The 24,702-nt window shown below is 34.9% G+C and overlaps 1 protein-coding gene across 1 annotated transcript in view; it reads right to left on the reverse strand.

The window, feature by feature from the left end:
* The window catches only part of LOC109105484 (CUB and sushi domain-containing protein 3-like), a 242,628-nt gene that overhangs the window by 103,194 nt on the left and 114,732 nt on the right, over positions 1-24,702 (reverse strand). Inside the window, 6 exon segments of the mRNA XM_042741717.1 lie at positions 10,466-10,582; positions 18,388-18,582; positions 18,890-19,077; positions 21,972-22,110; positions 22,718-22,909; positions 24,080-24,282. Of these exon segments, the coding sequence (XP_042597651.1) occupies positions 10,466-10,582; positions 18,388-18,582; positions 18,890-19,077; positions 21,972-22,110; positions 22,718-22,909; positions 24,080-24,282 (1,034 nt within the window).

A 24,702-nucleotide genomic window follows, 5' to 3' on the forward strand; every position in this document is an offset into this window, starting at 1 on the left:
ATTGATAATAATAAGAAATGTTTCTCAGAAGCAAATCAGCAAGTAATTTCTAAAGGATCATGAAATCAAGAAAATTCAGCTTTGCATCTCATGAATAAATTCTATAGTCTATAGGGAAAAGAAAAAAAAGTATATTAAAAACATCAAGTGTGTTAGGAAAAATGTTCTTGTTGCCATGGCATACGGTCTCTACTCCAAAAGAAAGTCTGGGATTTTCCACCCATTTTATTTTATTTATTTATTTTTTTTTTTTTTAAATCACAAGTTCACTCAAATTGTTTATGACATATTCACATAGCTTTGTCTCATGAATATTAATATGGTGATGTTTAACACTGTTAGGTGAACTTCCTGGAGTGCCCAGCCATTTAATATTCATGGGGCACATATTAGCGATTGTATAAATATCCATCCTCCGGCATTTAAAGTTTTCTTAAATATTTTTACACAACCATTTTCTTTCATTTCAATATATGCTCATCTCCAATATGTATTCATTTGGCCATCAGGTCTATGGAGGCATACAGTATCTGCAGTTCAACAATTAAACAAATTACAATTACAAAAAAAAAAAAAACATAAGTGAGCAATAAAGTTATTTTAAAATAATAAAAAATAACCAAATAAATAAATGCATTTAATTATTAATACACAGTCTTGTTTATTCTTTGCACTATGATAAGTTAGTAGTTACAAGTTTATTAATTTAATTTATTAATTTTTCATGCATTCAGAATGAAAAACAGTTTACTTATTACATGTAATTTTAAATTACAATGACAAACAACATAGCTTACAAATGAAACCTGTCAGTATTATTTAATAGACACATCAACATTTTAACAATATCTTACTGGTCCAAAATCCAGCTTTTCATAACTGACTGTTTAACATTAATCATCATCTGATCAGCTGTCACACGTCACACATGTTCACTGTGGACAGACAAACTACTTGATGCATTGTTTTTACTAATTACACCTCATATATCAGCTCCTTCTGTAGCCCCCTCTATTACCAGCAGTCAATAACAAGCCCAAGCTCAGTGGGAGCGTACGACTCCTGGAATTAATATTTCAGCAAATGAGATGCCAAAGTCCCTTTCGGGCATGTGGTCTGGCAAGCTTATCCAGTCTTATTATAATACAGGTACAGGATATTAGTCAACAAATCAATATCATGCATTCACTGCACGATTAATTCTGACAGACACAAAGGCTGCTGACTAATTGGCTCTTCTGTTGTTTGTTATACAAGAACCATGTGGTGTTTGATCTTCACACAATGTCAAAGAAGTAACATTATTCTCCACATGCTCTGTACGGAGGTCACACATGCCGTCTGGTTGGACATTACCGTCTCCTGAGGACTGGGAAATTCAACGCAATGCAGGACCAATCAAAATGATCTGAGCTCGTCATTAACACAAAGACTCGAACATCTCAGGGCCTCGTCAACTTTTAATGGTTTATTAAGTAAAGGAAATGGCACTGTCGTTGGCTAGGCAACCTCTTTCTTTCTCGACAAGGAAAGCGAAGACCATTAAACCAAATCTAGGAGACATCTTTACAGCTGAGGTCACCATTGTGATCTAGAAGGGTAATGGTGAACGGCTGTTCTTGTCCTTACCAATCTAACTGCGCCTCCAGGCTTTTATAGTGCTAGGTGATTGTGTGTTAGACCAGTGAACAAATAAATCAGCGCTGGCTCTCAGCGAGGTTTCTTTTCAGGCAAAATCTGCTGTCTAAGATGAAGGACTAACAAAAGAAGCTACTTTTTCAGCTGCCTCAGTTTCAGACGTATTTTACCCATTCATTTCTTTCCACAGCATTTCAGAAAGCTGAGCTGGAAAATAAACCAAACAGCTCTGAGCTGAATCTGATGGATTTGTATATGGTTTCAAGCTAAAACTATTTGCAAATCAGAAAAACACAGTGCAAGGATGCACACTTACTTCTTGAATACATTCTGAATGAATGAACTACTCATGATATAATCAAATAACTGACAGTACAAAATAAAACTAATAATACAACCACTGATTATATATAATACAACATATTTATATATGAAGTTCAAAAAGTACACACATATAAAACATCACAATATATCAATAACACTAGACTACTGATATTGATATATCACTATTAAAAACTACTAATAATAGGTAGTTAGAGCATTAACTTTAGCCAAAAACTATATATAGTTATAATATATATAATTATCATTATTACAATTAAACACTAATAATGATAGCTAGCTAATATATTAACTTTGGCAGAAAAAAAAAACTATAGACAGTAAAAATAATAATAGTAGATAATAGAGCGCAAATAAAAAAGAGTGAAAAAAAAAAAAAAAAACCTACAGCGACAATAATAATAGTTAAAGTACTAATTACAGAGTGAAAACTGCACACAAAAAACAGTTTGGCAGGCATAAAATACTAAAACTAACTACCTAACTAGCTAAACAAACAAACAAACAGCTTAAAAAAAAATCCCAATTATGGGCGTTTTGGTTATTCACATAAGATTCAACAATTCAATCAGGTTTTTTTTTTTTTTCATTACCGTAAACATGACAGCTTATGGCTGCAGAATCATCACCCATCTACCTCAAGGTTTATGGTAGATGTGTCTTGAAAGGTTTAAACACTATCTAAAAGCCACTGTATAAATGGTATTGTACTTCCAGGAACCCGACTGCACTCTATTTACAGCGGTAAGAATGAAGCCTTCTGCAAGTCTGTGATTAACACGTACATTCAAGGTTAAAATTGCCCATAACATTATCCACATTATTTCCTGTACAGTGAGGAGTACAAACACAAAAATCACAAATAAGGTCAACACCATACGCTTCTTCAACAACAGAGTCAGCAGGTGGATTAGAAGCTAACTAGACCTCCACGCGACAATGAAGGGAAGAAAGGAAAAGGCCTGGAGCTCAAACTGTAGCCCCATCCATGGGGAGGCCCAGTGCTATGCCCCAATGCTAGCACACTACAGAACCTCAAACGCTTGCAGAAAACATGGATATAAACCCCCACTGCTTTGAAACAAACTCCCAGTCAATTATTCAAGGCGGCGCAACAGACAGTAACAACAACAACGACAAACATTTGTGCTAGCAAAGTCGTAAAACTCTGTGACTTATCTCTCTGGAGTATGATTCTTCTCAGCATGTTCCCTGCTACTAACCCACCAGGCTAGCCGCAGGCAATGTTCACAAACCCCGGCGACTTGCTTTCCAGCGACAATGAAGAAAAAGTTTTGCAGTAAAAACTCAAGAGTTAATGCTTTAGATGGTCCTCGGCCCTCACAGTGACTGCTGACCCACATCGGTTTAAAGTGTCCATATTATGCTCATTTAAAAGTTCACAATTAAATTTTTGGGGTCTGCTAGAAAATATTTACATGATTTAAAGAGAGAGAGAGAGAGAGAGAGAGAGAGAGAGAGAGAGAAAAAACATTTATCCCATAATCTACATTGCTGCAGCACCTCTTTTCACACAGTTCCTGTCTTGCTAACTCTTGTGCCAAGCTGAAAATCAAACCTTTAAAAAAAAAAATCTCTTGTAAATCTCATATTATGCTTCAATCTTGGATTTTATCAGCTTGTGTTCCTTCAATAAGCACAGGTTTTGTATTTCTTTTTTTGGAACTGAACTAATCATATGCTGATCTGAGCTCATGTACAGTACTTCTATTTTTAGGTAAAACAAAAAAAGTTCACTCCAAAACTGAGGTGCATAAGCTCAGATCAATGAAGCCTACGAGCAATCAGAACTTTCCGAAAAGCCCAGACTGTTCTGATTGGTCAGCTGAATCAGTCTGTTGATTGGTCAGTTGCTTAGAGCATGTGACTGAAATTGCATGTATCGTACCACAATTGGCTTCATCAGCAGTTAATAAAGATTTGAGGACTATGTTTTTCAGTCTTTCTACTTCTAAACTTCACATTTAATACGATATGTTACTTGCCTTTTTTGCAATTATTTGTGAAATTTACCAGCAATTTCAGAGCTAAAATTGTTTCTAAAACATTTCAGGCAAGTGCACTTAAAAAAAATGCTGTAAAAATAAATCTTGACCCAGAAATTGCTTGTAGATTTCTCAAATTAGCAAGTGACATATGGAACTGAACTTGAAATTTTGAAAGAAAAAGCATATTCTTGTTAAATGTACTCCAATAATCTGTTTTATTTACATTGTCAACAGTGTTTTCTCTGTTGCAGAGATGTTGGTGTGGACTTTTCGTGAGTTCAAGTTCTTTAGCAAAGCATGCATTTACAAGTTAAGAAGTCATAATTGTGAGGTGCGTTCAAGTTAATTTGGTTGAGAAAATGGCAACGTATCTTTTTTAACTCTACTTCCAAAAAATGATGAATAAAGCTTATTTTGCTATTTAGTTTATGAAGGTGTTGCAAATTTAATTGTTATACATTCTCATAATTGTAATATTACAATACTGTGCTATTTTGTACAGGCAGCTTATCTAGTTTTATTGTAAATGGAAAGAAATAATAATTTCACTTATTTGAACAAAATTACCATCAGTACAGATGCTGCATCTATTGTGTTTCCCATATTTTCTCACTGAAATGCTATGGTTTTGTTCATTCAATTCATAAATACAATCTTTCTGACATGACTTGTATGCATCATATGTGCTTTTCAACTCTGGAGATTCACATGACTATTAAGTAAAATAAAAAAGCTCACTAGGTGGCTTTTTTATTTATTCAGAGCTCAGTTCTTCAAAACTGGCTTTCATGTTAATTGTATTAACCCATAGTTCGCAAAGAGCGCAAAGATGCAACATTCGTGAATGACCGATGTCCGCACTCAGATGTGAACGTGTGTGAAATGAACGTGTTTGGCCAATCGCACGTACGACGGCTTTGTTGAATCCACAGCTATGCACGTGGGTGGCTGCAGTCATTCTCCGCAGTTTGAAGCAACACATGGGGCAATCCACATGTCCTCGGGGCCAGATTTTTGTGCTCATGCTCTCTGAAACATCTGCCACCAGTTTAAGGGGGTGTGAGTTTGGACTGTTGACAGGGAGCAAGTTGGGATTAACGTGAGCAATGCAACTATACATCGAAGACACTGTGATTGGCATAAAAAGACCCGGCACTGCATGAAACACTGCAGTTTACATAAATCTAATGTAGTAGCTCTCACGACACTGCCAAGATTTCTCATACACTGGAAATGCTGAGGGACTCCGGTACAAAGGGAACAGATTTTATTGCCGTACTGCCCAGATGCACAATGTACGGTTGGTCGACAACTTTCTATAAACATGCATGCTGCAGTCTAATATGTACAATTCATGCCTACGGCGCTCGTTTGGCAGCTGTGAATAATTCAGTTTTGCTCTCAAAAGACAGATGCTATTTATAAAATGTCTGGATTTATTATTGGTGACAGAATAATTAAACAAAGTAACAGAGAACAGCCTTATTATTCCATTCAAAAGGTCCTGTATAATTGATGAGCTTAATTGAGAAATACATTCTTTCGACAGTTCTGTTCATAAGCGAAAATATCCCTAAGTTAAGGCACCATCATCTTATTGTTCTCCAACATAATGCACAACATAACACATTTTTACAAAAAAACAATAATGGACGTTTTGGTGATGAGTTTTTCTTTCAGGTAATAAAGTCATAAAATTACTTCCATAACATTTTACTTCCATAACACATTTCCAAGAATAGTTCATGAGGAAGATTAACACAATGTGATTAGATTGTGAAAAGTGGGAAAGCTTTAATTATTTATTTGTTTATTGGCTTGGGAATATCATGATCTGAAGAGTCATTCACAATTTACTTGGCAACTACTATTAAGAAACTAAACATTTTGAAATAATTTTTACTTTAAATTTAGAAAAGAAGAAAACAAATATAGTGTATAGTGTTGTCAAAATCATTAATTGCGGTTAATTGCATCCAAAATAAACCTTTTTTTTTTACATAATATATGTGTGCGTACTGTATTTATTATGTATATATAAATACACACACAGTATATATTTTGAAAATATTTACATGCATATACAATTATATATTTATATTATGTTTTATATTATATAAACTATATTTAATATATAAAGATAACATATTTTTCTTAAATATATACATGCATGTGTTTGTATTTATATATATACACAGTGCACACATATATATCATGTAAACAAAACCTTTTTTTTGGATGCGACTAATCGTGATTAATCGTTTGACAGCACTAGAATATACATATAGTTTAAGATCAGTACAATTCTTTGATGCTTTTAAAGGAAAATTACCATTTATTTGACTAAAAACTAAACAAAACATTAATATTGTGAAATAATTTTAAAGCTGTTTTTTATTTAAACATTTTTTTTTAAATGACGCAAAGCTGAATTTTCAGTAGCCATTACTCCAGTCTTCAGTGTCACACTTACTACAACAGATTTTTTTTTAACATTATAAATACCTTTATTGTCATTTTTGATTAGTTTAATGCATCCTTGCTGAATAAAAATGGTTCTTAAAAAAAGAATTTTAAAAAGTAGTATACAGTATATTAAACCAAGTCCAAATCAGGTGCAACATCATTAAAGTGATGCACAAGTGTCAGGACAAAATTTTGTCAATCATTCTTTCTTTGACAATGCACCGACAAGTACCGCCCATTTCAAATATGTTCGTCAAATATATTCTGATTGGCTGTGATTGTTTCACATCATTCTGCATTTTCACCATCAGTGTGGAAAGACAAATTACTGCTTGTTGTTTGCCTGGTTTGGACACTGAAAAACGCTGTTATTGATAAACACCAAAGTCAGCCAGAAGAATAATTCTATGAATTTCTAAGAAAAACTGCTGATTCTCAGCTCTTCGTTTTTGTTTCAGTTCATGGACCCAAAGTTCTGCTGACTAGATATCAGTCTCTTTGAATGATTACAAGTTTTACAGTTTCTTTGAAGTCAAAGAAAAACAGTTCAAACAATGTATTGGAATTATTTGCCCCTTAAGGTGCTGTATGTAGGATTGACACCGAGTGGTTGAACTAGGTATTGCAGTCCAAATTCAAAATATTAGAGATGTTTTTTTTTCACCCGGCCCCTCCTCCTCAGACTTGACGAACATGCAGGTTGGCAGATTGACGACACCAACAGGAAGAGTGCACTTGACGATGAATGAAATGAAATACGCTGTGTTTTCTGTCAACTGGGGGCGAAAACCAAAACAAAAAACATGCACATTTTCAAAGGAGAATAACTGACTGTAGCATTGTTTTTCAGATAAACAAGTATGTTAACTTAGCATGTTTCATAAATATCTGCAAACATATTATGGTATTTTTATACTTAAGTAGAGTCAAAAACTTACATACACCACCTTTAAATATTTGTACAAAAATAAGGTACTGTCCTTAAAGTCTTAAAATACAACAGAGATTGAAATCACTGACCACATTCTACTTTGAATCTGAGGATGAAAATGCCTAAAACTTTGAGATGAGAGGTTTTTTTTGAAGAGTTGAGAACTTCAAGTCCTGTTTGATGTGATATTTCAGGAAGACCTTCAGTGGTTGGTCTTCTCTATTCTGTGTCTCTCTTCCTACAGTTACATTTAATCAGAACACTTTCATAATCAAGTCAGATGCCCCACGGCATGGTTCCCTCATTTTACAAGCATTTACAGGAAAACATTTAGTCGAGTTAAAACAGACTTATTAATATAAACTTCTGCAAACTGAGAGAGTTGGAAGTTGATAAAACACATGAAAGACGGGCCATTCAAATTCCTGTTAAGCCAAATTAATTTTAGGATGTGTCTTTTCACACTGCGGTTTTTGCCGCAAACCCTTGTCTTCATGGACAGTTAATGTAAGGTTTGAAACTGATATGAAAGAAGTTCAAAAATGAATCACAATTCATTACATATACTGTGTGTTGCCAATTATAATTCTCATTGCTGCTTGAATTCGGTACATTTAGTGCAATGCATTGGTGGCAAACTGACACAAGTGTTTTTTGTTTTTTGGCAGTAAAAAAAACAACAACAAACACATCAAATAAATAAATAAATAAATAAATAAATAAATAAATAAATAAATAAAACAGCAAAACTGGCATCTTCTCACAGTCCCTTGCTACAGCGTTAAACAGCTGCCACTAGAATTCCCAGCGGAACGCACATTGATGATGAAATTGTAACGCGGTTCAGAACCAAATATTACAGTGTGACAGGCATCATCTACCTCAGCTACAGACCAAACAAATCAAAAGTCAAAAACAGCCTTAAATGCAATATTCATCTCATTAAAAAACAAGTGAATGAAATTAGATGCGGGGTCCAAAATGTATGAGACAACTAGCAAAAATCCTTTCATTAAAAAAAAAAGAATAAAATAAAAATATGATTATGAAGTAAATTATAATAAACTAGATGAGTAAAGTTTGTGAACAAACTCTGAAGTCGGCTTGAGAAAGCCTAGCCTGAAACTTTGAAGCAATTGTAAATCATGCTAGCAACATCTTATCAACAACTATCTAATTAGGACCCTAGCTAGCATGTTTTTAGAATGAATAGCTGGTTGCTAACATGCTGCTAGCATGTTTGCTAGCATGTTGCTAATCATGTTTCTAGTATGTTGTTAGCATGTTTTTTTTAGCACAATTAAAATGTTGATTAACCTTAACTAGCCTTAAGCGTGATCAGGATGTTTCTAGCATGATTAGTATGTTGCTATGATGTTTTTAACATGATTATCATGTTGTTGGTCTGTTTTTAACATGATTATCATGTTGTTAGCATGCTGCTGACATTTTGCTAGCATGATTAGCATGTTGCGAGCATGTTTTTAACAAGATCAGCATGTTATTGATGTGTTTCAGCATGATTAGCATGTTTTTAGCATGATTAGCACGTTGTTGAAATGTTTTAACATGATTTACCATGTTGTTCTAGGATAGTCATTAACTCAATGTTCCTTTGTTACTAGTTCTAAAGTGACATTTTCAAATTAGTATTGGAGGCTTGGGCTCAGCTGTTAAACTGTGATACTGAGATCTGAATCCATGGCAGAAGGAAGTAGTTCTGCACAAAAGGTGGTTTTTAAAGACACTGCATTGTTGTCTTTTTTAAACTGTTGTATAAACACAGTATCACACTCGTAGCAGTGTGATATGGCAGTATATCAGCATGCTGTGATATATCACAGCCATATGGCACTGCCACCCGTGTGATTTTGCTCATATAAAGTATATTATCAGAAAAAAGTAAATACATTTTTACATTACTAGAAAATTTTGCCTCCACTGAAGCAAGAAAAAAAATGACTATCTGTACAAAAGATTAATTTCACTAGTGACATTTAAGACTTAAATATAGTGCAGAAATAACGGTGTTAGTGTTGTCAAATTCATCAATTTTAGGAAGAAAAAAAATATATATAAATTTGAGCTGTACACCGAAATACCATTTTTTAACTCTTGAGCTGAAAACAGGCTCAGAGTTTTTATCATTTCATTGTGTTATTTTGAGGTTTACACAAAAACATCTCACATTTTTAAAGCGGTCAGACTTGTGGACGCCACAGTAGACAGTCTCATACATCACATTGGAAACGCTGGCTGACTAACTTCAGCAAGAGTCACAAAAAAGTTGAAGATCCTGATCAATTGTGTCTGATCTCAAGGTTTCATTTCAGCCCTGAACGTTTCACAGGCTGGTCAAAGTACAATAAAGTGTCATTTGTTGTGGCCCACAGCTACAGAACACTATGAACAACAAAAACAATTGTAGTTAAAGCTCCATAGTCTTGAGAGTTGACATTTCTATAGTTCATGTAAGGCCACTAAAGCATTTTCCTTTGTTTCTGGATGGTTTGGTATCTTGCTGTGCACAGTCAATGTCGTTTGTTACAAGCAAAAACTATATATAAATACAGTGCATACATGCATAAAATATGAGCCTCTGATAAATAAGGCTCTGATATGAGGATTTAAGCTCCAAACATGATCTCAGTTACCCTAAAGACCTAAAGTCCAAACCATTTCAGAAGTTCTGATCCTGCTGGGCCACACTGACGCCCCTGATGTTCGGCAAAACGACTCAAAGAGGCGGTCTGCAAAAAGTCCCTGCATTTTGATTTTAGAAACCCATTAAGACTAGGATTTCTGGCATTGTTGCAGAAACATACACAAATGAACATTTCATTTGTGGCTACTGTGCCTATTCAATTACAGGAACAGCGATTCTCAGAAATGAAAAGAAAGGACATTTTTTTCCTCTCAATTTCCGTTTTTTTTTTTTTTTTTTTTTCTTCTCACTAAAAGGGTTCTTTTCACAGCAGCATGTGTATGTTCTGTTCAATAGCAGCATAGGGTCTGCTTTCATTAAGCCTTGACGTTCACTTATATTCATTTGTGGTCAGGTTGAAAGTGTATTTCTTACCAAACTCTCCTAGCACTGAGATCACATACACACAGGACTGGCCCGCGGTGTAGTTGCGAGGGAAGTTTGGGGACAAAATAGTGCCCTCTGAACCCGTCGACCGGCTTCCACATGGAGCTGGAAGAAACAAACGAAGGTTAAATGCAGTGTGAATGCATGCATATATCCAAAACACACCCAAACACAATCTTTCTTGTTTCAATGTGTTTTAAAATTCAAACAAGCCAGACTCTTTTAAAAACACAACATGTATGTTGCAAAAACATGTAAGTATATGTGTGTGTGTGTGTGTGTGTGTGTGTGTGTGTGTGTGTGTGTGTGTGTGTGTGTGTTTTATTAAATATTAGATTAAATACTTAAATTGTTGCATAAAAGTTGAAGCACTAAAATTATTATAAAGAAAAATAAAAGCTAAACAGAAATATAAAAATACTTTGCTCAACATTACTAAAACTAAAAACTAAATAATAATAAACACTTTAATAGTATATAAATACTTATACTATATATTATACTAATATATATAATACTAATTTAAACACATTTAAATTAACACATTTAAAAACGTGGCACAAATAAAATTTTAATTTTTGCCTCGGTGTCAAAACCATTCATTTATTTACTGTATTTTTTTTTTTTTTCCAGATGAGTCCCACTTTAAGGCATCGATAGGAGACTCCATCTCATGCAAGTCTATATTTTTTTTCAACAAATTTGTCAAAAATAACAAGTATATAAATCAAATAAAGTCAAATTTTGCTTTGTGGAAAGTGGAAAAAATGAGTCCACCTTTAACCAGAGGTTCATTTGAGGAGAAACTCTGTACCTAGACCATGTTTAACAAAGGCAACACACAGCAAGGTGTAAATCTATATAATGTGGCACAATATGACAGCTGTGGAAGGAGTGCTAGAGTTATAGCGAGCATTGTTAACAGCATTCAGTCATTCATCAACCAGCTAGAACAGAATTATAGGCCTGACAATAATACTTTTCAATCTCATACTCTAAAATACAACCTACAGTATACGGTCTTAAGATACAGTCTTGATGCAATCATCGATTAGAGGGCATATGAATTATTTCTTCACAATGAGTGAAACAATTTAGCATAATGCAAAGAGAAATGGGCAAAAATAATTGCAGCAAAAGGGGGATAAAAGGTGATTAGGATCTAATGGAGCAGGCAGAAGCTTTCATCCAGTCATACGAATCCGCAAAATATAAATCGTTCTTTCGAGTGACATTTATAGCCTTTGACTTACACAAGTGGGAAAACTGCTGCCCCATTTGCATTATTTGATGTGAAATTCAAAGTCTCAGTGTGGGTTTATTATTGCTGATCCCACAATATTCTGTGGTGAAATATTAATTTCAGAGGATTAGCAAACAAAACACGGTGACAGAGTCAATACATCAGAGCACTGAAATCATTCACTCCTGAGTCGAAGAACATCATCATTTGTGACTCATGTTACAATTGTTCATCTCTGCAGATGACAAGAAAAGTGTTTACAATGTTTCATGTCAGTTTAAACATCTCCAAGCTCTGGAGTTTCACAAATCTATAAATGCAGACGGCATCTCAAAGGAAGAAGTACACACATGCAGTGTACAACTCATACAATGACTTCCAAACGGTGCTGATTTCTTTCCAAAACTGCCTATATTATTGAGATCCTTCTTTTCACATGGATGACACTTGAGGGATTCATACACATCTAATATAAAAGCTTCAAACGTTCACTGATGCTCAAGGCGGCAACACAATTGGCCGCATTAAAGATCTGGGGGTGGAAACTTTTGAGAAGGATGATGATGTGTACATTTTGTCTAAACATCTTATTTCATTCAGTACTGTCCTTCAGAAATTATTTAAATGTTTCCCAGAAGACAAAACAAGTACTATTTACCCTGATCATTCAGTTCCAAAAATTTTCACCCCCTGCTTTTATAATTCCTCAATTGTCCTCAGTGTGAAAACATGGATGTCAAAATCATACAGTAAGTCAAATATGCAGATGTTGCTGGAAAATTACACAATGTGCAATAAACTTTTGAGTGGGGTCTTTTGTGTAAATTCAGCAATTATTTTGTCTTGTGCACAATATGTATGCATAACATCTGTTGTGTATAATAGCTTATTTAAACTACTACAGTAAACAATGCAATTGTGTTCTAATTTCGTTAAAAATTACAAACATTTTCAGAAATATACACACACTGAATATATGATATCTAATCTAACTTGAACTGAAACTTGATCATTTCAAGTCTCTTGAATATACTGTAGCTCTCAATATTTACAATAGCCAATTAGCCAATCTCATGCAAGAAGCAAAACACAGTAAAATAGACCATTTTCAAATGACCAAGGCATGATTTAAACACTTTTTATATCTGGATGAATAATATTTGATTATTTTCATTTATATGCATCAATCAGTGTTATTTTAGTATAATTGTGATATTACTATAATTGTATTAACCGATTAAATCATTTTTATTTCTATTTAGTATTTTCATCTTAATTTTCTGTCCTAACTCACATGAGAGAAAAAGACAGTAAAACTAGTCTGATGATCACTCGCACTTCTGGACACTTGATGGCCAAATAAAAAGCACTTTAACAATGTTGTCAAATCACTGTGATTATATTGTAAAGATCCAATAAATCGCACAGCTCTACACAAAGCCAGATCATAAGTATATTTCATTCTGATTTCAATTGTGAAGGATCAATCCTATCAAACTCCCCCATAATTCACACACTGCACACATGCACTAGTCTCCAGAGGCACAAGTTAGCAGCAGCGCATAATCCAGCATCTCTTCACACCGTGAGCTGGAGGAAGAGTAAAAGAGAGCCGTCAGATGCCCCGTCAAGCCCTTGTGGGTTTGTGCGCACAAGTGGCAGGGTGACACAGTCCGTACATGAGACCCCAGCCCAAACACATCCAATATTAATCAATGCTTTCCAGGTGGAAGAGCACAAGCCTGAAAGGCCTGCACAAAGAGTGTTGTGGCCGCTGTCTCTTCCTCCATGACAACACAAAGAGCAGAGAAATTGGCAGGAGACGGATCTAGACATAGACTACCACTTGAGACAAAAAAAAAAAAAAAAAAAAAAAAAAAAACAATGTGTAACTAGTGTTGAAATAACTAAATGCTACTTCTGTAATTTGACAAATATGAATGTGTATAAGGATATTCCATGAGAAAAAAAAGTTATTGGGAATCAGTCTCTTATGCTCACCAAGGCTGCATTTATTTAATCCAAAAAAAATTACCTTCTAAAATTGCTTTGTATTTGAATATCTTTAAAATGTAATTTATTCTTGATGCAAAGCTGAATTTTCAGCATTACTCCTGTCTTCACTGTCACATGATCCTTCAGAAATCATTCTTATATGCTGACTTGCTGTTAAAATGTTGTATCAAATACTATTGCTGCTCAATTATTAATACGTTTTTTTTATTATTATCAGTGTTTTTGCTGCTTAATATTTTTGTGGATGTTTTTCAGGATTATTTGATGAATAAAAGATCAAAAGAACAGCATTTATCTGTATTATTACAAATGTTTTTTTTTTGTTTGTTTTTTACAGTCACTTTTGATCAGTTTAATGCATCCTTGCCACAAGCCACAAACATTTATTGCCAAAGAAGCTGGCTGTTCACAGAGTGCTGTATCCAAGCATGTTAACAGAAAGTTGAGTGAAAGGAAAAAGTGTGGAAGAAAAAGATGCACAACCAACCGAGAGAACTGCTGCCTTATGAGGATTGTCAAGCAAAATCAATTCAAGAATTTGAGTGAACTTTACAAGGAATGGACTGAGGCTGGGGTCAAGGCATCAAGAGCCAACACACACAGACGTGTCAAGAAATTTGGCTACAGTTGTCGTATTCCTCTTGTTAAGCCACTCCTGAACCACAGACAACGTCAGAGTTAAGTCAAGTCAAGTAACCATAAGAAGAACTGGACCTGTTGCCCAGTGGTCCAAAGTCCTCTTTTAAGATTTGAGCAAGTTTTGTATTTCATTTGGAAACCAAGGTCCTAGAGTCTGGAGGAAGGGTGGAGAAGCTCATAGCCCAAGTTGCTTGAAGTCCAGTGTTAAGTTTCTACAGTCACTGCACCAGTTTACTAAGAAATTTTGGAGCACTTCATGCTTCTTTCTGCTGACCAGCTTTTTGAAGATGCTGATTTCATTTTCCAGCAGGATTTGGCACCTGCCCACACTGCCAAAAGCACCAAAAGTTGGTTTAATGACCATGGTGTTGGTGTGCTTGACTGGCCAGCAAACTCACCAGACCTGAACCCCAGAGAGAATCTATGAGGTATTGTCAAGAGGAGAATGAGAAACGAGACAAAAAATGCAGATGAGCTGAAGGCCACTGTCAAAGAAACCTGGGCTTCCATACCACCTCAGCAGTGCCACAAACTGATCACCTCCATGCCACGCCGAACTGAGGCAGTAATTAAAGCAAAAGGAGCCCCTACCAAGTATTGAGTACATGTACAATAAATGAACATACTTTCCAGAAGGCCAACAATTCACTAAAAATGTATTTTTTTTATTGGTCTTATGAAGTATTCTAATTTGTTGAGATAGTGAATTGGTGGTTTTTTGTTAAATGTGAGCCAAAATAATCACAATTAAAAGAACCAAAGACTTAAACTACTTCAGTCTGTGTGCACTGAATTTAATACAAAAGTTTCACAATTTGAGTTGAATTACTGAAAAAAATTAACTTTTCCAAGACATTCTAATTTATTGAGATGCACCTGTATATACTGTATATATATATATAAATAATAATATATATATATATAGTTATATATATATATATATATATATATAGCAGCAAAATGTTTTTAATATTGATGATCAGCTTTGCCATCACAGAAATAAATAATATTTTAAAATAGATTTAGATATTAAACAGTTCTTTTAACATGCTAAATTGTTTTTAATTATTTTGCAATTTTTTGTTTGTTTGTTTGTTTATTTGTTTTTGTTTTTTTAAATAACTTTCGAAACATTACAAAATCTTGGTCACACTTTATTTTAAGGTCAAATTTTCGCTATTATCAAACCATTAACTACTAATTTGCTGCTTATTAATAGTTAGTAAGGTACTTGTCTGATTTACAATAGGTATTGGGTAGGATATGGTCATGCAGAATATGTGCTTTATAAGCACTAATAAACAGCCAGTATGTTAATAACAGGCATTGCTTATTAGCATGCCTGTTATTAACATACTGGCTGTTTATTAGTGCTTATAAAGCACATATTCTGCATGACCATGTCATGGAGTTTTATTCAACGTTTACATACAAAGAAAAACAAAGATTATCAGACCAGGAGCATGTATTAAAACAGCAAACAGAGTTAATATTGACGAAACCGTCCACTGGGATCTGAATCCACTGAACATGCATCTTCCTGAAAAGTCAGCAACTAGTTAGTAACACAGCTCTTGCTAAAATAAAACTTTCGTCTTCAGTCCAACTCTCCCAGGCATAGCTAAAAACATCACAAAATATGCTGAATATAAAGTCTTTCCATAACATTTCCACTGTCTCTTAGGAGGTGTGGGGAGCGATGCTTTATATCAGCAGCTCTGTGAAGATCATTTGCAAAATAGCGCAGAACAATGAGCCATTACTGAATCATTGTGAGTTGTTACCCACTGCATTGTAACCAAAAACCATTGCTTTTGTTCCAGCGGACTGGCGGCTCATTCCATATGATGCATTTCCAACACAATCTCACCCAAAGAGGGTTAGCAAGGCCAGCCATGCATGCAGAAAAAACTCAGACATCAATAGACCAGCCTTCAGTCCAGATATGTGTGGTATCAATTCAAGGCTGTTTCAGATGTCTCATGCACAAACATGTGAAAACTTATGTGCCATTTCCATACCATCCACTTGTGTCCTCTATAAAATACATGGATACAAAGACCTCTCTGTTAACTACATTTCTGTTTGCACAGGGAACAAATACTGATTCATGGTTATCTCTACCAGACTTCTCAACTAGCTTAAAGGCCCATTCACACCAAGAACGATAACTATAATGATAATGATAAAAACATAGTTCTAAAAATCATTCTCAATATTAACCCTCTGGAGTCTAAGGGTATTTTTGGGGCCTGGAGAAGTTTTGTCATGCCCTGACATTTGTGCTTTTTTCAGTTTCTTATAAACATCTAATGGCTAAAGTCTAATCTCACTGTAATCAGCACAAACTGGGCTATAATAATATGTGAGCAGCATGTATGTACATGATTGTGTTGAGTATTCACTGAGTTACAGTTCATTTTAATGACGTGTTTGTAAATGAAGATCACCGCAGACAAAGGCTGCAGACAGCACTCCTTGTTTGTTATCTTTATTTTATAAATGCACAAAGTTTTGTTGTTATTATGTCTGTATACAAAAAAAGAAGACCCTTTACAGATTCAATTGATGTATTGCTCTTATCTGTACGATCAAAACTAAAAGTGTAATTTAAGTTCTTTTCGGGGTTATCAGGACAAAATGCCTCATAACGCGTATACGTGTTAATCGACTCCAGAGGGTTAAACAATAGATAACGATAAAGGCACAGAGAAACAATAGTCCCTTGGGCAGCCAGCTTCATCAGAAAGACCTTACACCACTTAAAATTAATAACTTGATAGCATGCAATGTCATGCATTCATGTTCAACAGTAATATTTCATCAGAAAAAAAGTCATAAATATAATCCAAATCTGGATAACATGCCTAGATTTGCGACACTTCCGCTCGTCCAATCACTTGACTGTAGTATATAATGCCAATTTTTCACAATACAATCAATTCAATTTTTTATTTAGTTTTGTAGTTTTAGTTTTTTGTCTTTTTTTGTTGTTATTTCTTCTGATATTTATCTTTTATTTCATTTTTTTATTATTAGTTTTATAGTTAATAGCAATACCACTGGAACAAATCAATTTTCAATGCATAAAATCAAGTCCTGTCTAGCATTTTTCTTATTAAATATGTTTATGTACAAGGTAATATTACACCTTCAACAACTTAATTTTACCTGTAACAAACCCAATCAATGCATTTTACCTTGAAATTTAAGCATGTTACCTCAGTTCTGTTCTACATGCAAATATTTTTAGTAAGCTTATTCAATGTCCGTCTTGCATTTTAAATCAACATGAAATCAAAATTGACCCGATTTAACTTCTTAATATACATCACTGACCTTACTAAGAATGATTCATCAGTGCACTGCACATTATTCCACATAAAATAGTTTTTATCCATAACCTTTCAGCAAAATGTTTTGACTTGCTCTGCCTCTGAAACAACTTATCAAATAAATAACTAAATAAAATCAAGCGCCTTCCTACATACAGCAACTTCACCATAAAGAAAAACTTGATTTGCACATAAATGAGGTTATTTTTGATAGTTATTATCAGGGTTTTGTTGACACTCATTAAGAGTTCACATGCACATCTTACTGATTGTAACTAATTAGCCAATGTGTAAGGTCACAAAAATGCCTTAAATGATGGTCTTTTATTAGCAAAAGCTCGTCACACCTTGATTTTGCCCTTTTTTGACAGCTTATTCACTATCTAACACGTGGCAGTGTTCTAGTACGCGGTTTATTGATTTGCAAAGCGTATTTTCAAATGATCATTTTCCAAATTTATGTAGTACATGTACAATTTTGGAGTACATGTAAACACCCTTGTGTTGATCTGGGTGAAAAGAAAAACTGTACAATTCGGATTTTCATTCACAAGCAAAACTACTGTAGGATAAACGCCCCAACATACACTGAATCCCACACAGCTCCAAAAATAGAGCGGGTATCTGGGTCGTATGGGGATGTTCTAAGCACAATACAGATGGGAACGTGAGCATACCTTGGCAGCTGGGCAGAGCTCTGTTCCACTCGGGTCTGTTGGTGCCGCCCATGACACAGGTGAGACTGGAATAACCCTGGAGCTGGTAGCCTGGATCACAGTGGAAGGTCACAGTGGAGCCCAGCTTATAGTCTCCACCCAACCGAGTGCCATTCATCACGCTGCCCGGGTCAAAACAAGCCTCACGCAGTTTAGCTATACGGGAGAGGAACACAAGACATATGGCATATGATAAAGCTGTAGAAGATGAAAAGATCTTAAGGGATGAAAATGCCAAGCGGTGAGTCACTGTCAACCTTTGAAACTTTCCAGTTTGCGCTCAAGCATCTTGAAACCGTATATCATGACAGTCTTAAAGGAACCGTTTATCCAAAAATGTACACTCTGTCATCATTTACTGGCCCTCAATTGATAAAAATCAATAAGTGCATCTCTCAAGGGCACAAATCCAGTTTGAGAACAGCCTCTTTAACCACCAGCCCGAAAACAAAAGAACAATTACCTTTGTATTCCAGATGGAAGCCTGTGTAGCTCACGGATCCGTCGCTGCGGAAGGCAATGTGCATGATGTTGGAGCTGCTTTCTACCTTTTCTGGCAGCTTGCTGTCTTGAAATGTGCCGATCAGCTGACCGTTGCTGTGAGGTCCGTCGTAGATGTACAAGAAGTCATAGTTTGGCTCGATGCTGAAACTGAGAGAAGACAAGTATAGGATCAAAACACTGCAAGCAGTGATCTATTGACTTTTTTTCTAAGCAATTTACTCCTCCTAAAGGATTAGTTCAACAATTGAAAATTCTGTCAGCGTGTCATTGCAAATCATTGCACACAAAGGGGATGACAAAAAAGGCATCAAAAAGTGAGATTTTAGAAAACTACAGGAGTGGGAATAAACTGTAGCACAAATATGGTGTATATTTTGAAACTTTAATATGGTTCACTAAGTGCTGTTGTATGAAAAACAGCTGTGTTAAGATTTGGAAATAGCATACCGGTTTGAAACTATCATCAGTGATAGAAACGTGCCTTTTTTTTGGTCTACTAGGCCATTAAATCTTGGTATACACTGCAAAAATTATTTATTACCTAGTATTTTCATCTTGTTTTCATCAAACATTCTTAAATTAAGATACATTTACTTGAGAAAAGAAAACTGGGTGGCACTCGTAATGTTGTCAACTAGCAAACTTGACACATTTTCATGTTTTCAGTAGGATGCTGCTTGTTTTTTAATCTTTCCTGTTTTACAGCAATCACACATTATTAGCATTTCTACACTGCAAAAATTAAGTTATTTCTTAGCATTTTGTCTTATTTTCCATTACAGTTACAGTTGTGCTCATAAGTTTACATACCCCTTGCAGAATGTGCAAAATGTTAATAATTGAAACAAAATAAGAGGGATCATGAAAATTGCATGTTATTTTTTATTTACTACTGTCCTGAATAAGCTATTTCACATAACAGATGTTTGCATGTAGGTTTATGTTTAAAACAAGAAAAATATCTGAAAATGCGAAAAATAACTTAATTCGAAGGGAAAACAGGATTATTTTTTATCCCATTTGCATTTTTTTTCTTTTCTTATTTTAAGCAAAAACTCAAACTTTTTTCAGAAAAAAAGACTCAATGTGTCACATAAGTACTTTTTTCTTTTAAATTAAATTCCAGTACAAATATCTAAATATTCTTATATCAAAATACCTTTACTTCAGAAGCAAAACAATTTAAGCTAATAAGTCTTGTTTTCTGAAAAAAATATATATAAATAAAAATGAAGTTTATGTTTAAAACTAAAAAAGAAGATCTCTCATTTTTTGCAGTGTAGAAATGCAAATTGCTTATAAAGTGTGATGGCTGTAAAACAGGAAAGAGAAAATAAGCAGCATCCTATTATAAACATGAAAATTGATCAAGTGCTTGTTGACAACATCACAGGCTTCATCCGGTTTCCACCATGCGCTCGGCTGAGGCTGTTAAAACCTGTGCCTGTGATCTTCCTAAAAGACCTTTTGGGTCATTTGAGGCAGAAAATGTTTTGAAGAGGCTTTTCTGTATATTTCAGGTGGGGGAAATGTTATGAAGTGGAAACATCCAATGTGGGTGGAAAATGCGCATAAATGGCACAGCGATGCTTTGGGAAAATGTAGTCAGAAAATGCTGCACTTCACATTAAGTACTGCAATGAGAGCATACGGCTGTATTAATGTCATTATGAAGATTTGTTTATTGTCCCAAGACTCCAATGGTAATGCACCAACAATATGCCATTAATTTGAGAACATTTGTAAATACTGTAATAATGTCACTTGAAATTACGCCTCGCATGCCTCGCAGTGAATATCTATGTAGAGAGATCTTTTTCCAGTTACTACATTGATAAAAACACAATTCTATGTCATATGTTAATTTGAGTTTTTGGTGCACAGATCACAGTCTGATATTTCAATACCATATTCTAATTTACAGTCTAAGATGGAACCAGTTATGGGTCAGTGATGTGACACTCATTTTATATGTTCAGATGTAATAATTTATTCAAAGAAAGATTAAAAATGCAAATCAAGCTGACAATAACTGGAAAACATTTCCTCTATGATTAACCTTTTCAAAAATTCAGTTTGATGTTCTTTTGCGGGACAAAGTCAAAATGTCTAGGTAGTTTATCCATCTTGAGAAATAAAAAAGCAATAAAGAAAGTCTCATTAAAAGGCTGAGACTCTTAAGGGGAAAACACTTAAAGAAGGTTGGAATAATCTTTTTTTTTAAGTAGTGAAATAAGTATGTGAAATAAAATAAACAGGCAACATTTTTTTAAATTTTCATAGTTTAAACTGATGTACTACAATAAGTAAAACTCAAAAAAAAAACTGATATACTTAAAAAGAACAAGAACTAATAAAAATGACAAACACAACAAAAACAACTAAATGAAAAATAAAAATAAAATATAAAATAAAACCTCATTCAAAATATTAATTAAAAACTATAAAAGTATCTCAATGATAGTTACATCCATTTTTAAAGGTTATTAAAAAGTTTCTTCAACTTTTTGTGGCAGGATAACAAAAAAAATCTGTTTACAAAAATCTTCCTGTTTTCAGAATGATATTTATGGTGCTTTTGTATGGCTCGGCACGGTTTGCATTTCCACTGCAGTGTAGTATCGCTTTAGAGTGGGCGGGATTATTCACATCTCGTTATAGTTGCGCCGCCTCTACTGCCACGACTCTTAAAATAAAAACTTTTTCATTCTGCGTCGCCCCATCAAGCTCTCACTGGATCCGCTCCTCTGCTATCAGCGAGAGGAACATCTGTACTTCCGCAATAGACAACGAAACTTTTTGGTTGAAAAGGTGCACTCATTCAAAACAGTTGCATTCGATCCTTCGCTGGCTGTGCTGATTCTTTTGTGTTTGTGTTGCAAGTTCAGTGACGCAGGTAGCAACGATTCTCTGTGATCAGCAGAGTTTACACGTCACGTTTTGGTAACCGGTACGGTTCACTTGAAACCTCAAAGTGAACCATACCGAGCCATACCATGCAGTAGAAAAGCGCCATTAGTCCTTCAAGTAGACGATCTTACCTGATAAATGCCAAGGAAATTACATAATCAGGGTGAACCGTGATGAACCAGTCGCAGTCCTTGCTGTGCGGGTACGGATGGGGGAAATTCGGTGACAGAATGAATCCAGATGAGCCTGTAATGTTTCCACCACATGGAGCTGGAAGAGATTATTTTTTTGTTAGAGTTAATAAAGTATATGAAATTTTCCCTCCCCGTAGTGTGTGAGCGCTGCTGCTTTATCTCAAAATGTCTAGATATCACATGCGTAAATTACCATGTTGGCTAATATATCATTCAATAACTAGCTATGATTCAAATTCAAAGCACTTCATTAATATTCATGAGCAGAGCTGATAAGTTCCCGCCCCCCACCGTTCAAATCATTCCCAAGCTCCTGCTCTGCCTTTAAACCGCGGATTGACCTTTAAAATGTCTAAATGTGACTCAAACTTAAAGGCAGTTGAAAGAAAATAGGTTTCACAGACTCCTGGTATCCAGAAAATAAATGCCGTTTCCTAGAAGCATTTATCATGGGAAGTCTTCACCCCAGTTTCCCACAACCCAGAAGTTTAAGCGCTGACTGGGCATGTGATCAGAAATTTCCATCAAAGAGATTTATTATTCCAGGCCTTTTATAATGGGTGATTCTAGTCATTTCTGCTAGTTATTTTAGACATTTCGTCAGAGCTGACAAGTGTGAAATGAGAGGCCGCCTGTATTTTACAGGCCTCAGGCGGCATCGCTGCAAATTGAATAAATCTCACCGATACATGTAGGAGGGCTGGGCTGCCAGTAGAATCTGTTGTCCACCTGAATGCAGGTGATACTGGGCTCGCCTTGCAGGTCGTAGCCCGGATCACACGCGAAGGTCACCGTGTCGCCAGGCTCTTTGCCCTCTCCGCTGCGGCTGCCGTTCATGGGCGTCCCCGGGTCCCTGCAGGCGGTCGCCACTGAACCTGCAAAATGGGAACGGTGACCAGCTGTGCTCACTTTTCACTTACCAGGATATCTCCGCAGGAGGTAGCATTTCCCGCTCGGAAATGAGGTTGCGTGGCCTCGGTAGCGAACAATGGCTCACTGGGGGCTCGGCTGAGCAGAACACCGTCTAACACGGGTGTGGAATAAGATTGAGCTACTGTACTGCAAAATCACTTGCTAATGGATGCAGGGGTTTTTAATGGGTTTTTAAGGCTTTCAGTTTTTTCAGGCAGAGGAAGCATTATTCTGGCCAAGCACCTTTTTAGGCAATTGCATTCAAAGTGTCTCATGCAAAAAGTAAAATGCAGTTAAATCTTTGCTGCACTGTTTTTCACTAAAGGAACACAAGGAACATACACTACCATTCAAAAGTGTGGGAGCAGTGTTACTTTTCTGATAGAAATTAATACTTTTATTAAGTAAGTTTGCATTCATTTAATCAAAATTAAATTTATTTATGATGTAACAAAAGATTTCAAATGCTTCTTGATTTCTATGATTCTTGACTTCTATGATTTCTATTTCAAATGTTTCTTGAAAAGCAAATCAGTATATTAGAATGATTTCTGAAGAATCATGTGACACTGAAGACTGGCATAATGATACTGAAAATTCAACTTTGATCACAAGAAAAAAATTCATTTTAAAATATATTAAAATAGGAAACAGTTTAGATTGTAATAATATATCACAATATTACAGTTTCACTATTTTTGATCAAATAAATGCAGTCTTGGTGAGCAGAAGAGACTTCTTTCAAAAACATCAAAAAATCTCCTTCCACCCCAAATTTTTCAAAAAGTATAGTTATTTATTTTTAGTCATATGCACAAATTGAACCTTAGAGAAATAAACAGCCCCATTTATGTTCATACAATATGTTATTTTTGTTTAAACTATTTTTACACAAATTCATTCAGTTTAGAGTGGGTCATGAAAGATGAATCAAACTCTAATTTCCAGCGCAGGCAACTATAATCATGACACACACCATTACTGTAATATAAAATTAATAGTTTGAAAATTATGGAACATTTATTCATGCCATCCACCTCTACTAAAAATGTTTCACCATTCATCTAAAAGGCTTCATTAGCTAATTTTATTTTACTTGATACTAGAACTGTGTGCTTGAAAAAAGTACTTACTTGAGAAGTCAATGGCGAATCCAGATTTGCTAATGTAAAAGTCTGTCTCGAACTGGATGGTGACCACGTTGAGAGTGCTGTGGATGCCGTCGGGTAACAGCGAACCACTCACTTCCTTCAGAGCCATCTCGTTTTCTGGATGCCCGTCCCAAACCTTCAGGATATCATGCGATGCCTCCGTGTCAAAAGCCAAGAACTGCAGACTAAAAAAAGACACTTAAATTAAAACTTGATTTACACTGAATTACATAGACTAAAATTCCCATGTACCAAAAGTTGTATCTGTTAATGGTGAAGTGTGTCTTTTTTTGCCTTACTAGCATCAACAAATCAGCAGAACATTTATTTAAAAAAAGCAACAAAAACAATTATTCTTCATATCGATTAGAGAAATAAATAAATAGTTTAAATAAGTGATTTTAGGGAATATAGTTTTAATTGATAATTTTATAGATACATTTTAGTATTATGTATATAGTAGTATAGTATGTATTCATATTTTTAATTGGGCTTTTGACATTTTTATTTTTTAATATTCATATATTCAGCTTTAAATTATTTTGATATTTTAAATTTTAGTTTTAGTCATTTTTGATGCTGTCAAGCTTTAAAAAAAGCACCAT

Source organism: Cyprinus carpio, chromosome B16 (genome assembly GCF_018340385.1).
Source record: "Cyprinus carpio isolate SPL01 chromosome B16, ASM1834038v1, whole genome shotgun sequence".
Lineage (NCBI taxonomy): Eukaryota > Metazoa > Chordata > Actinopteri > Cypriniformes > Cyprinidae > Cyprinus > Cyprinus carpio.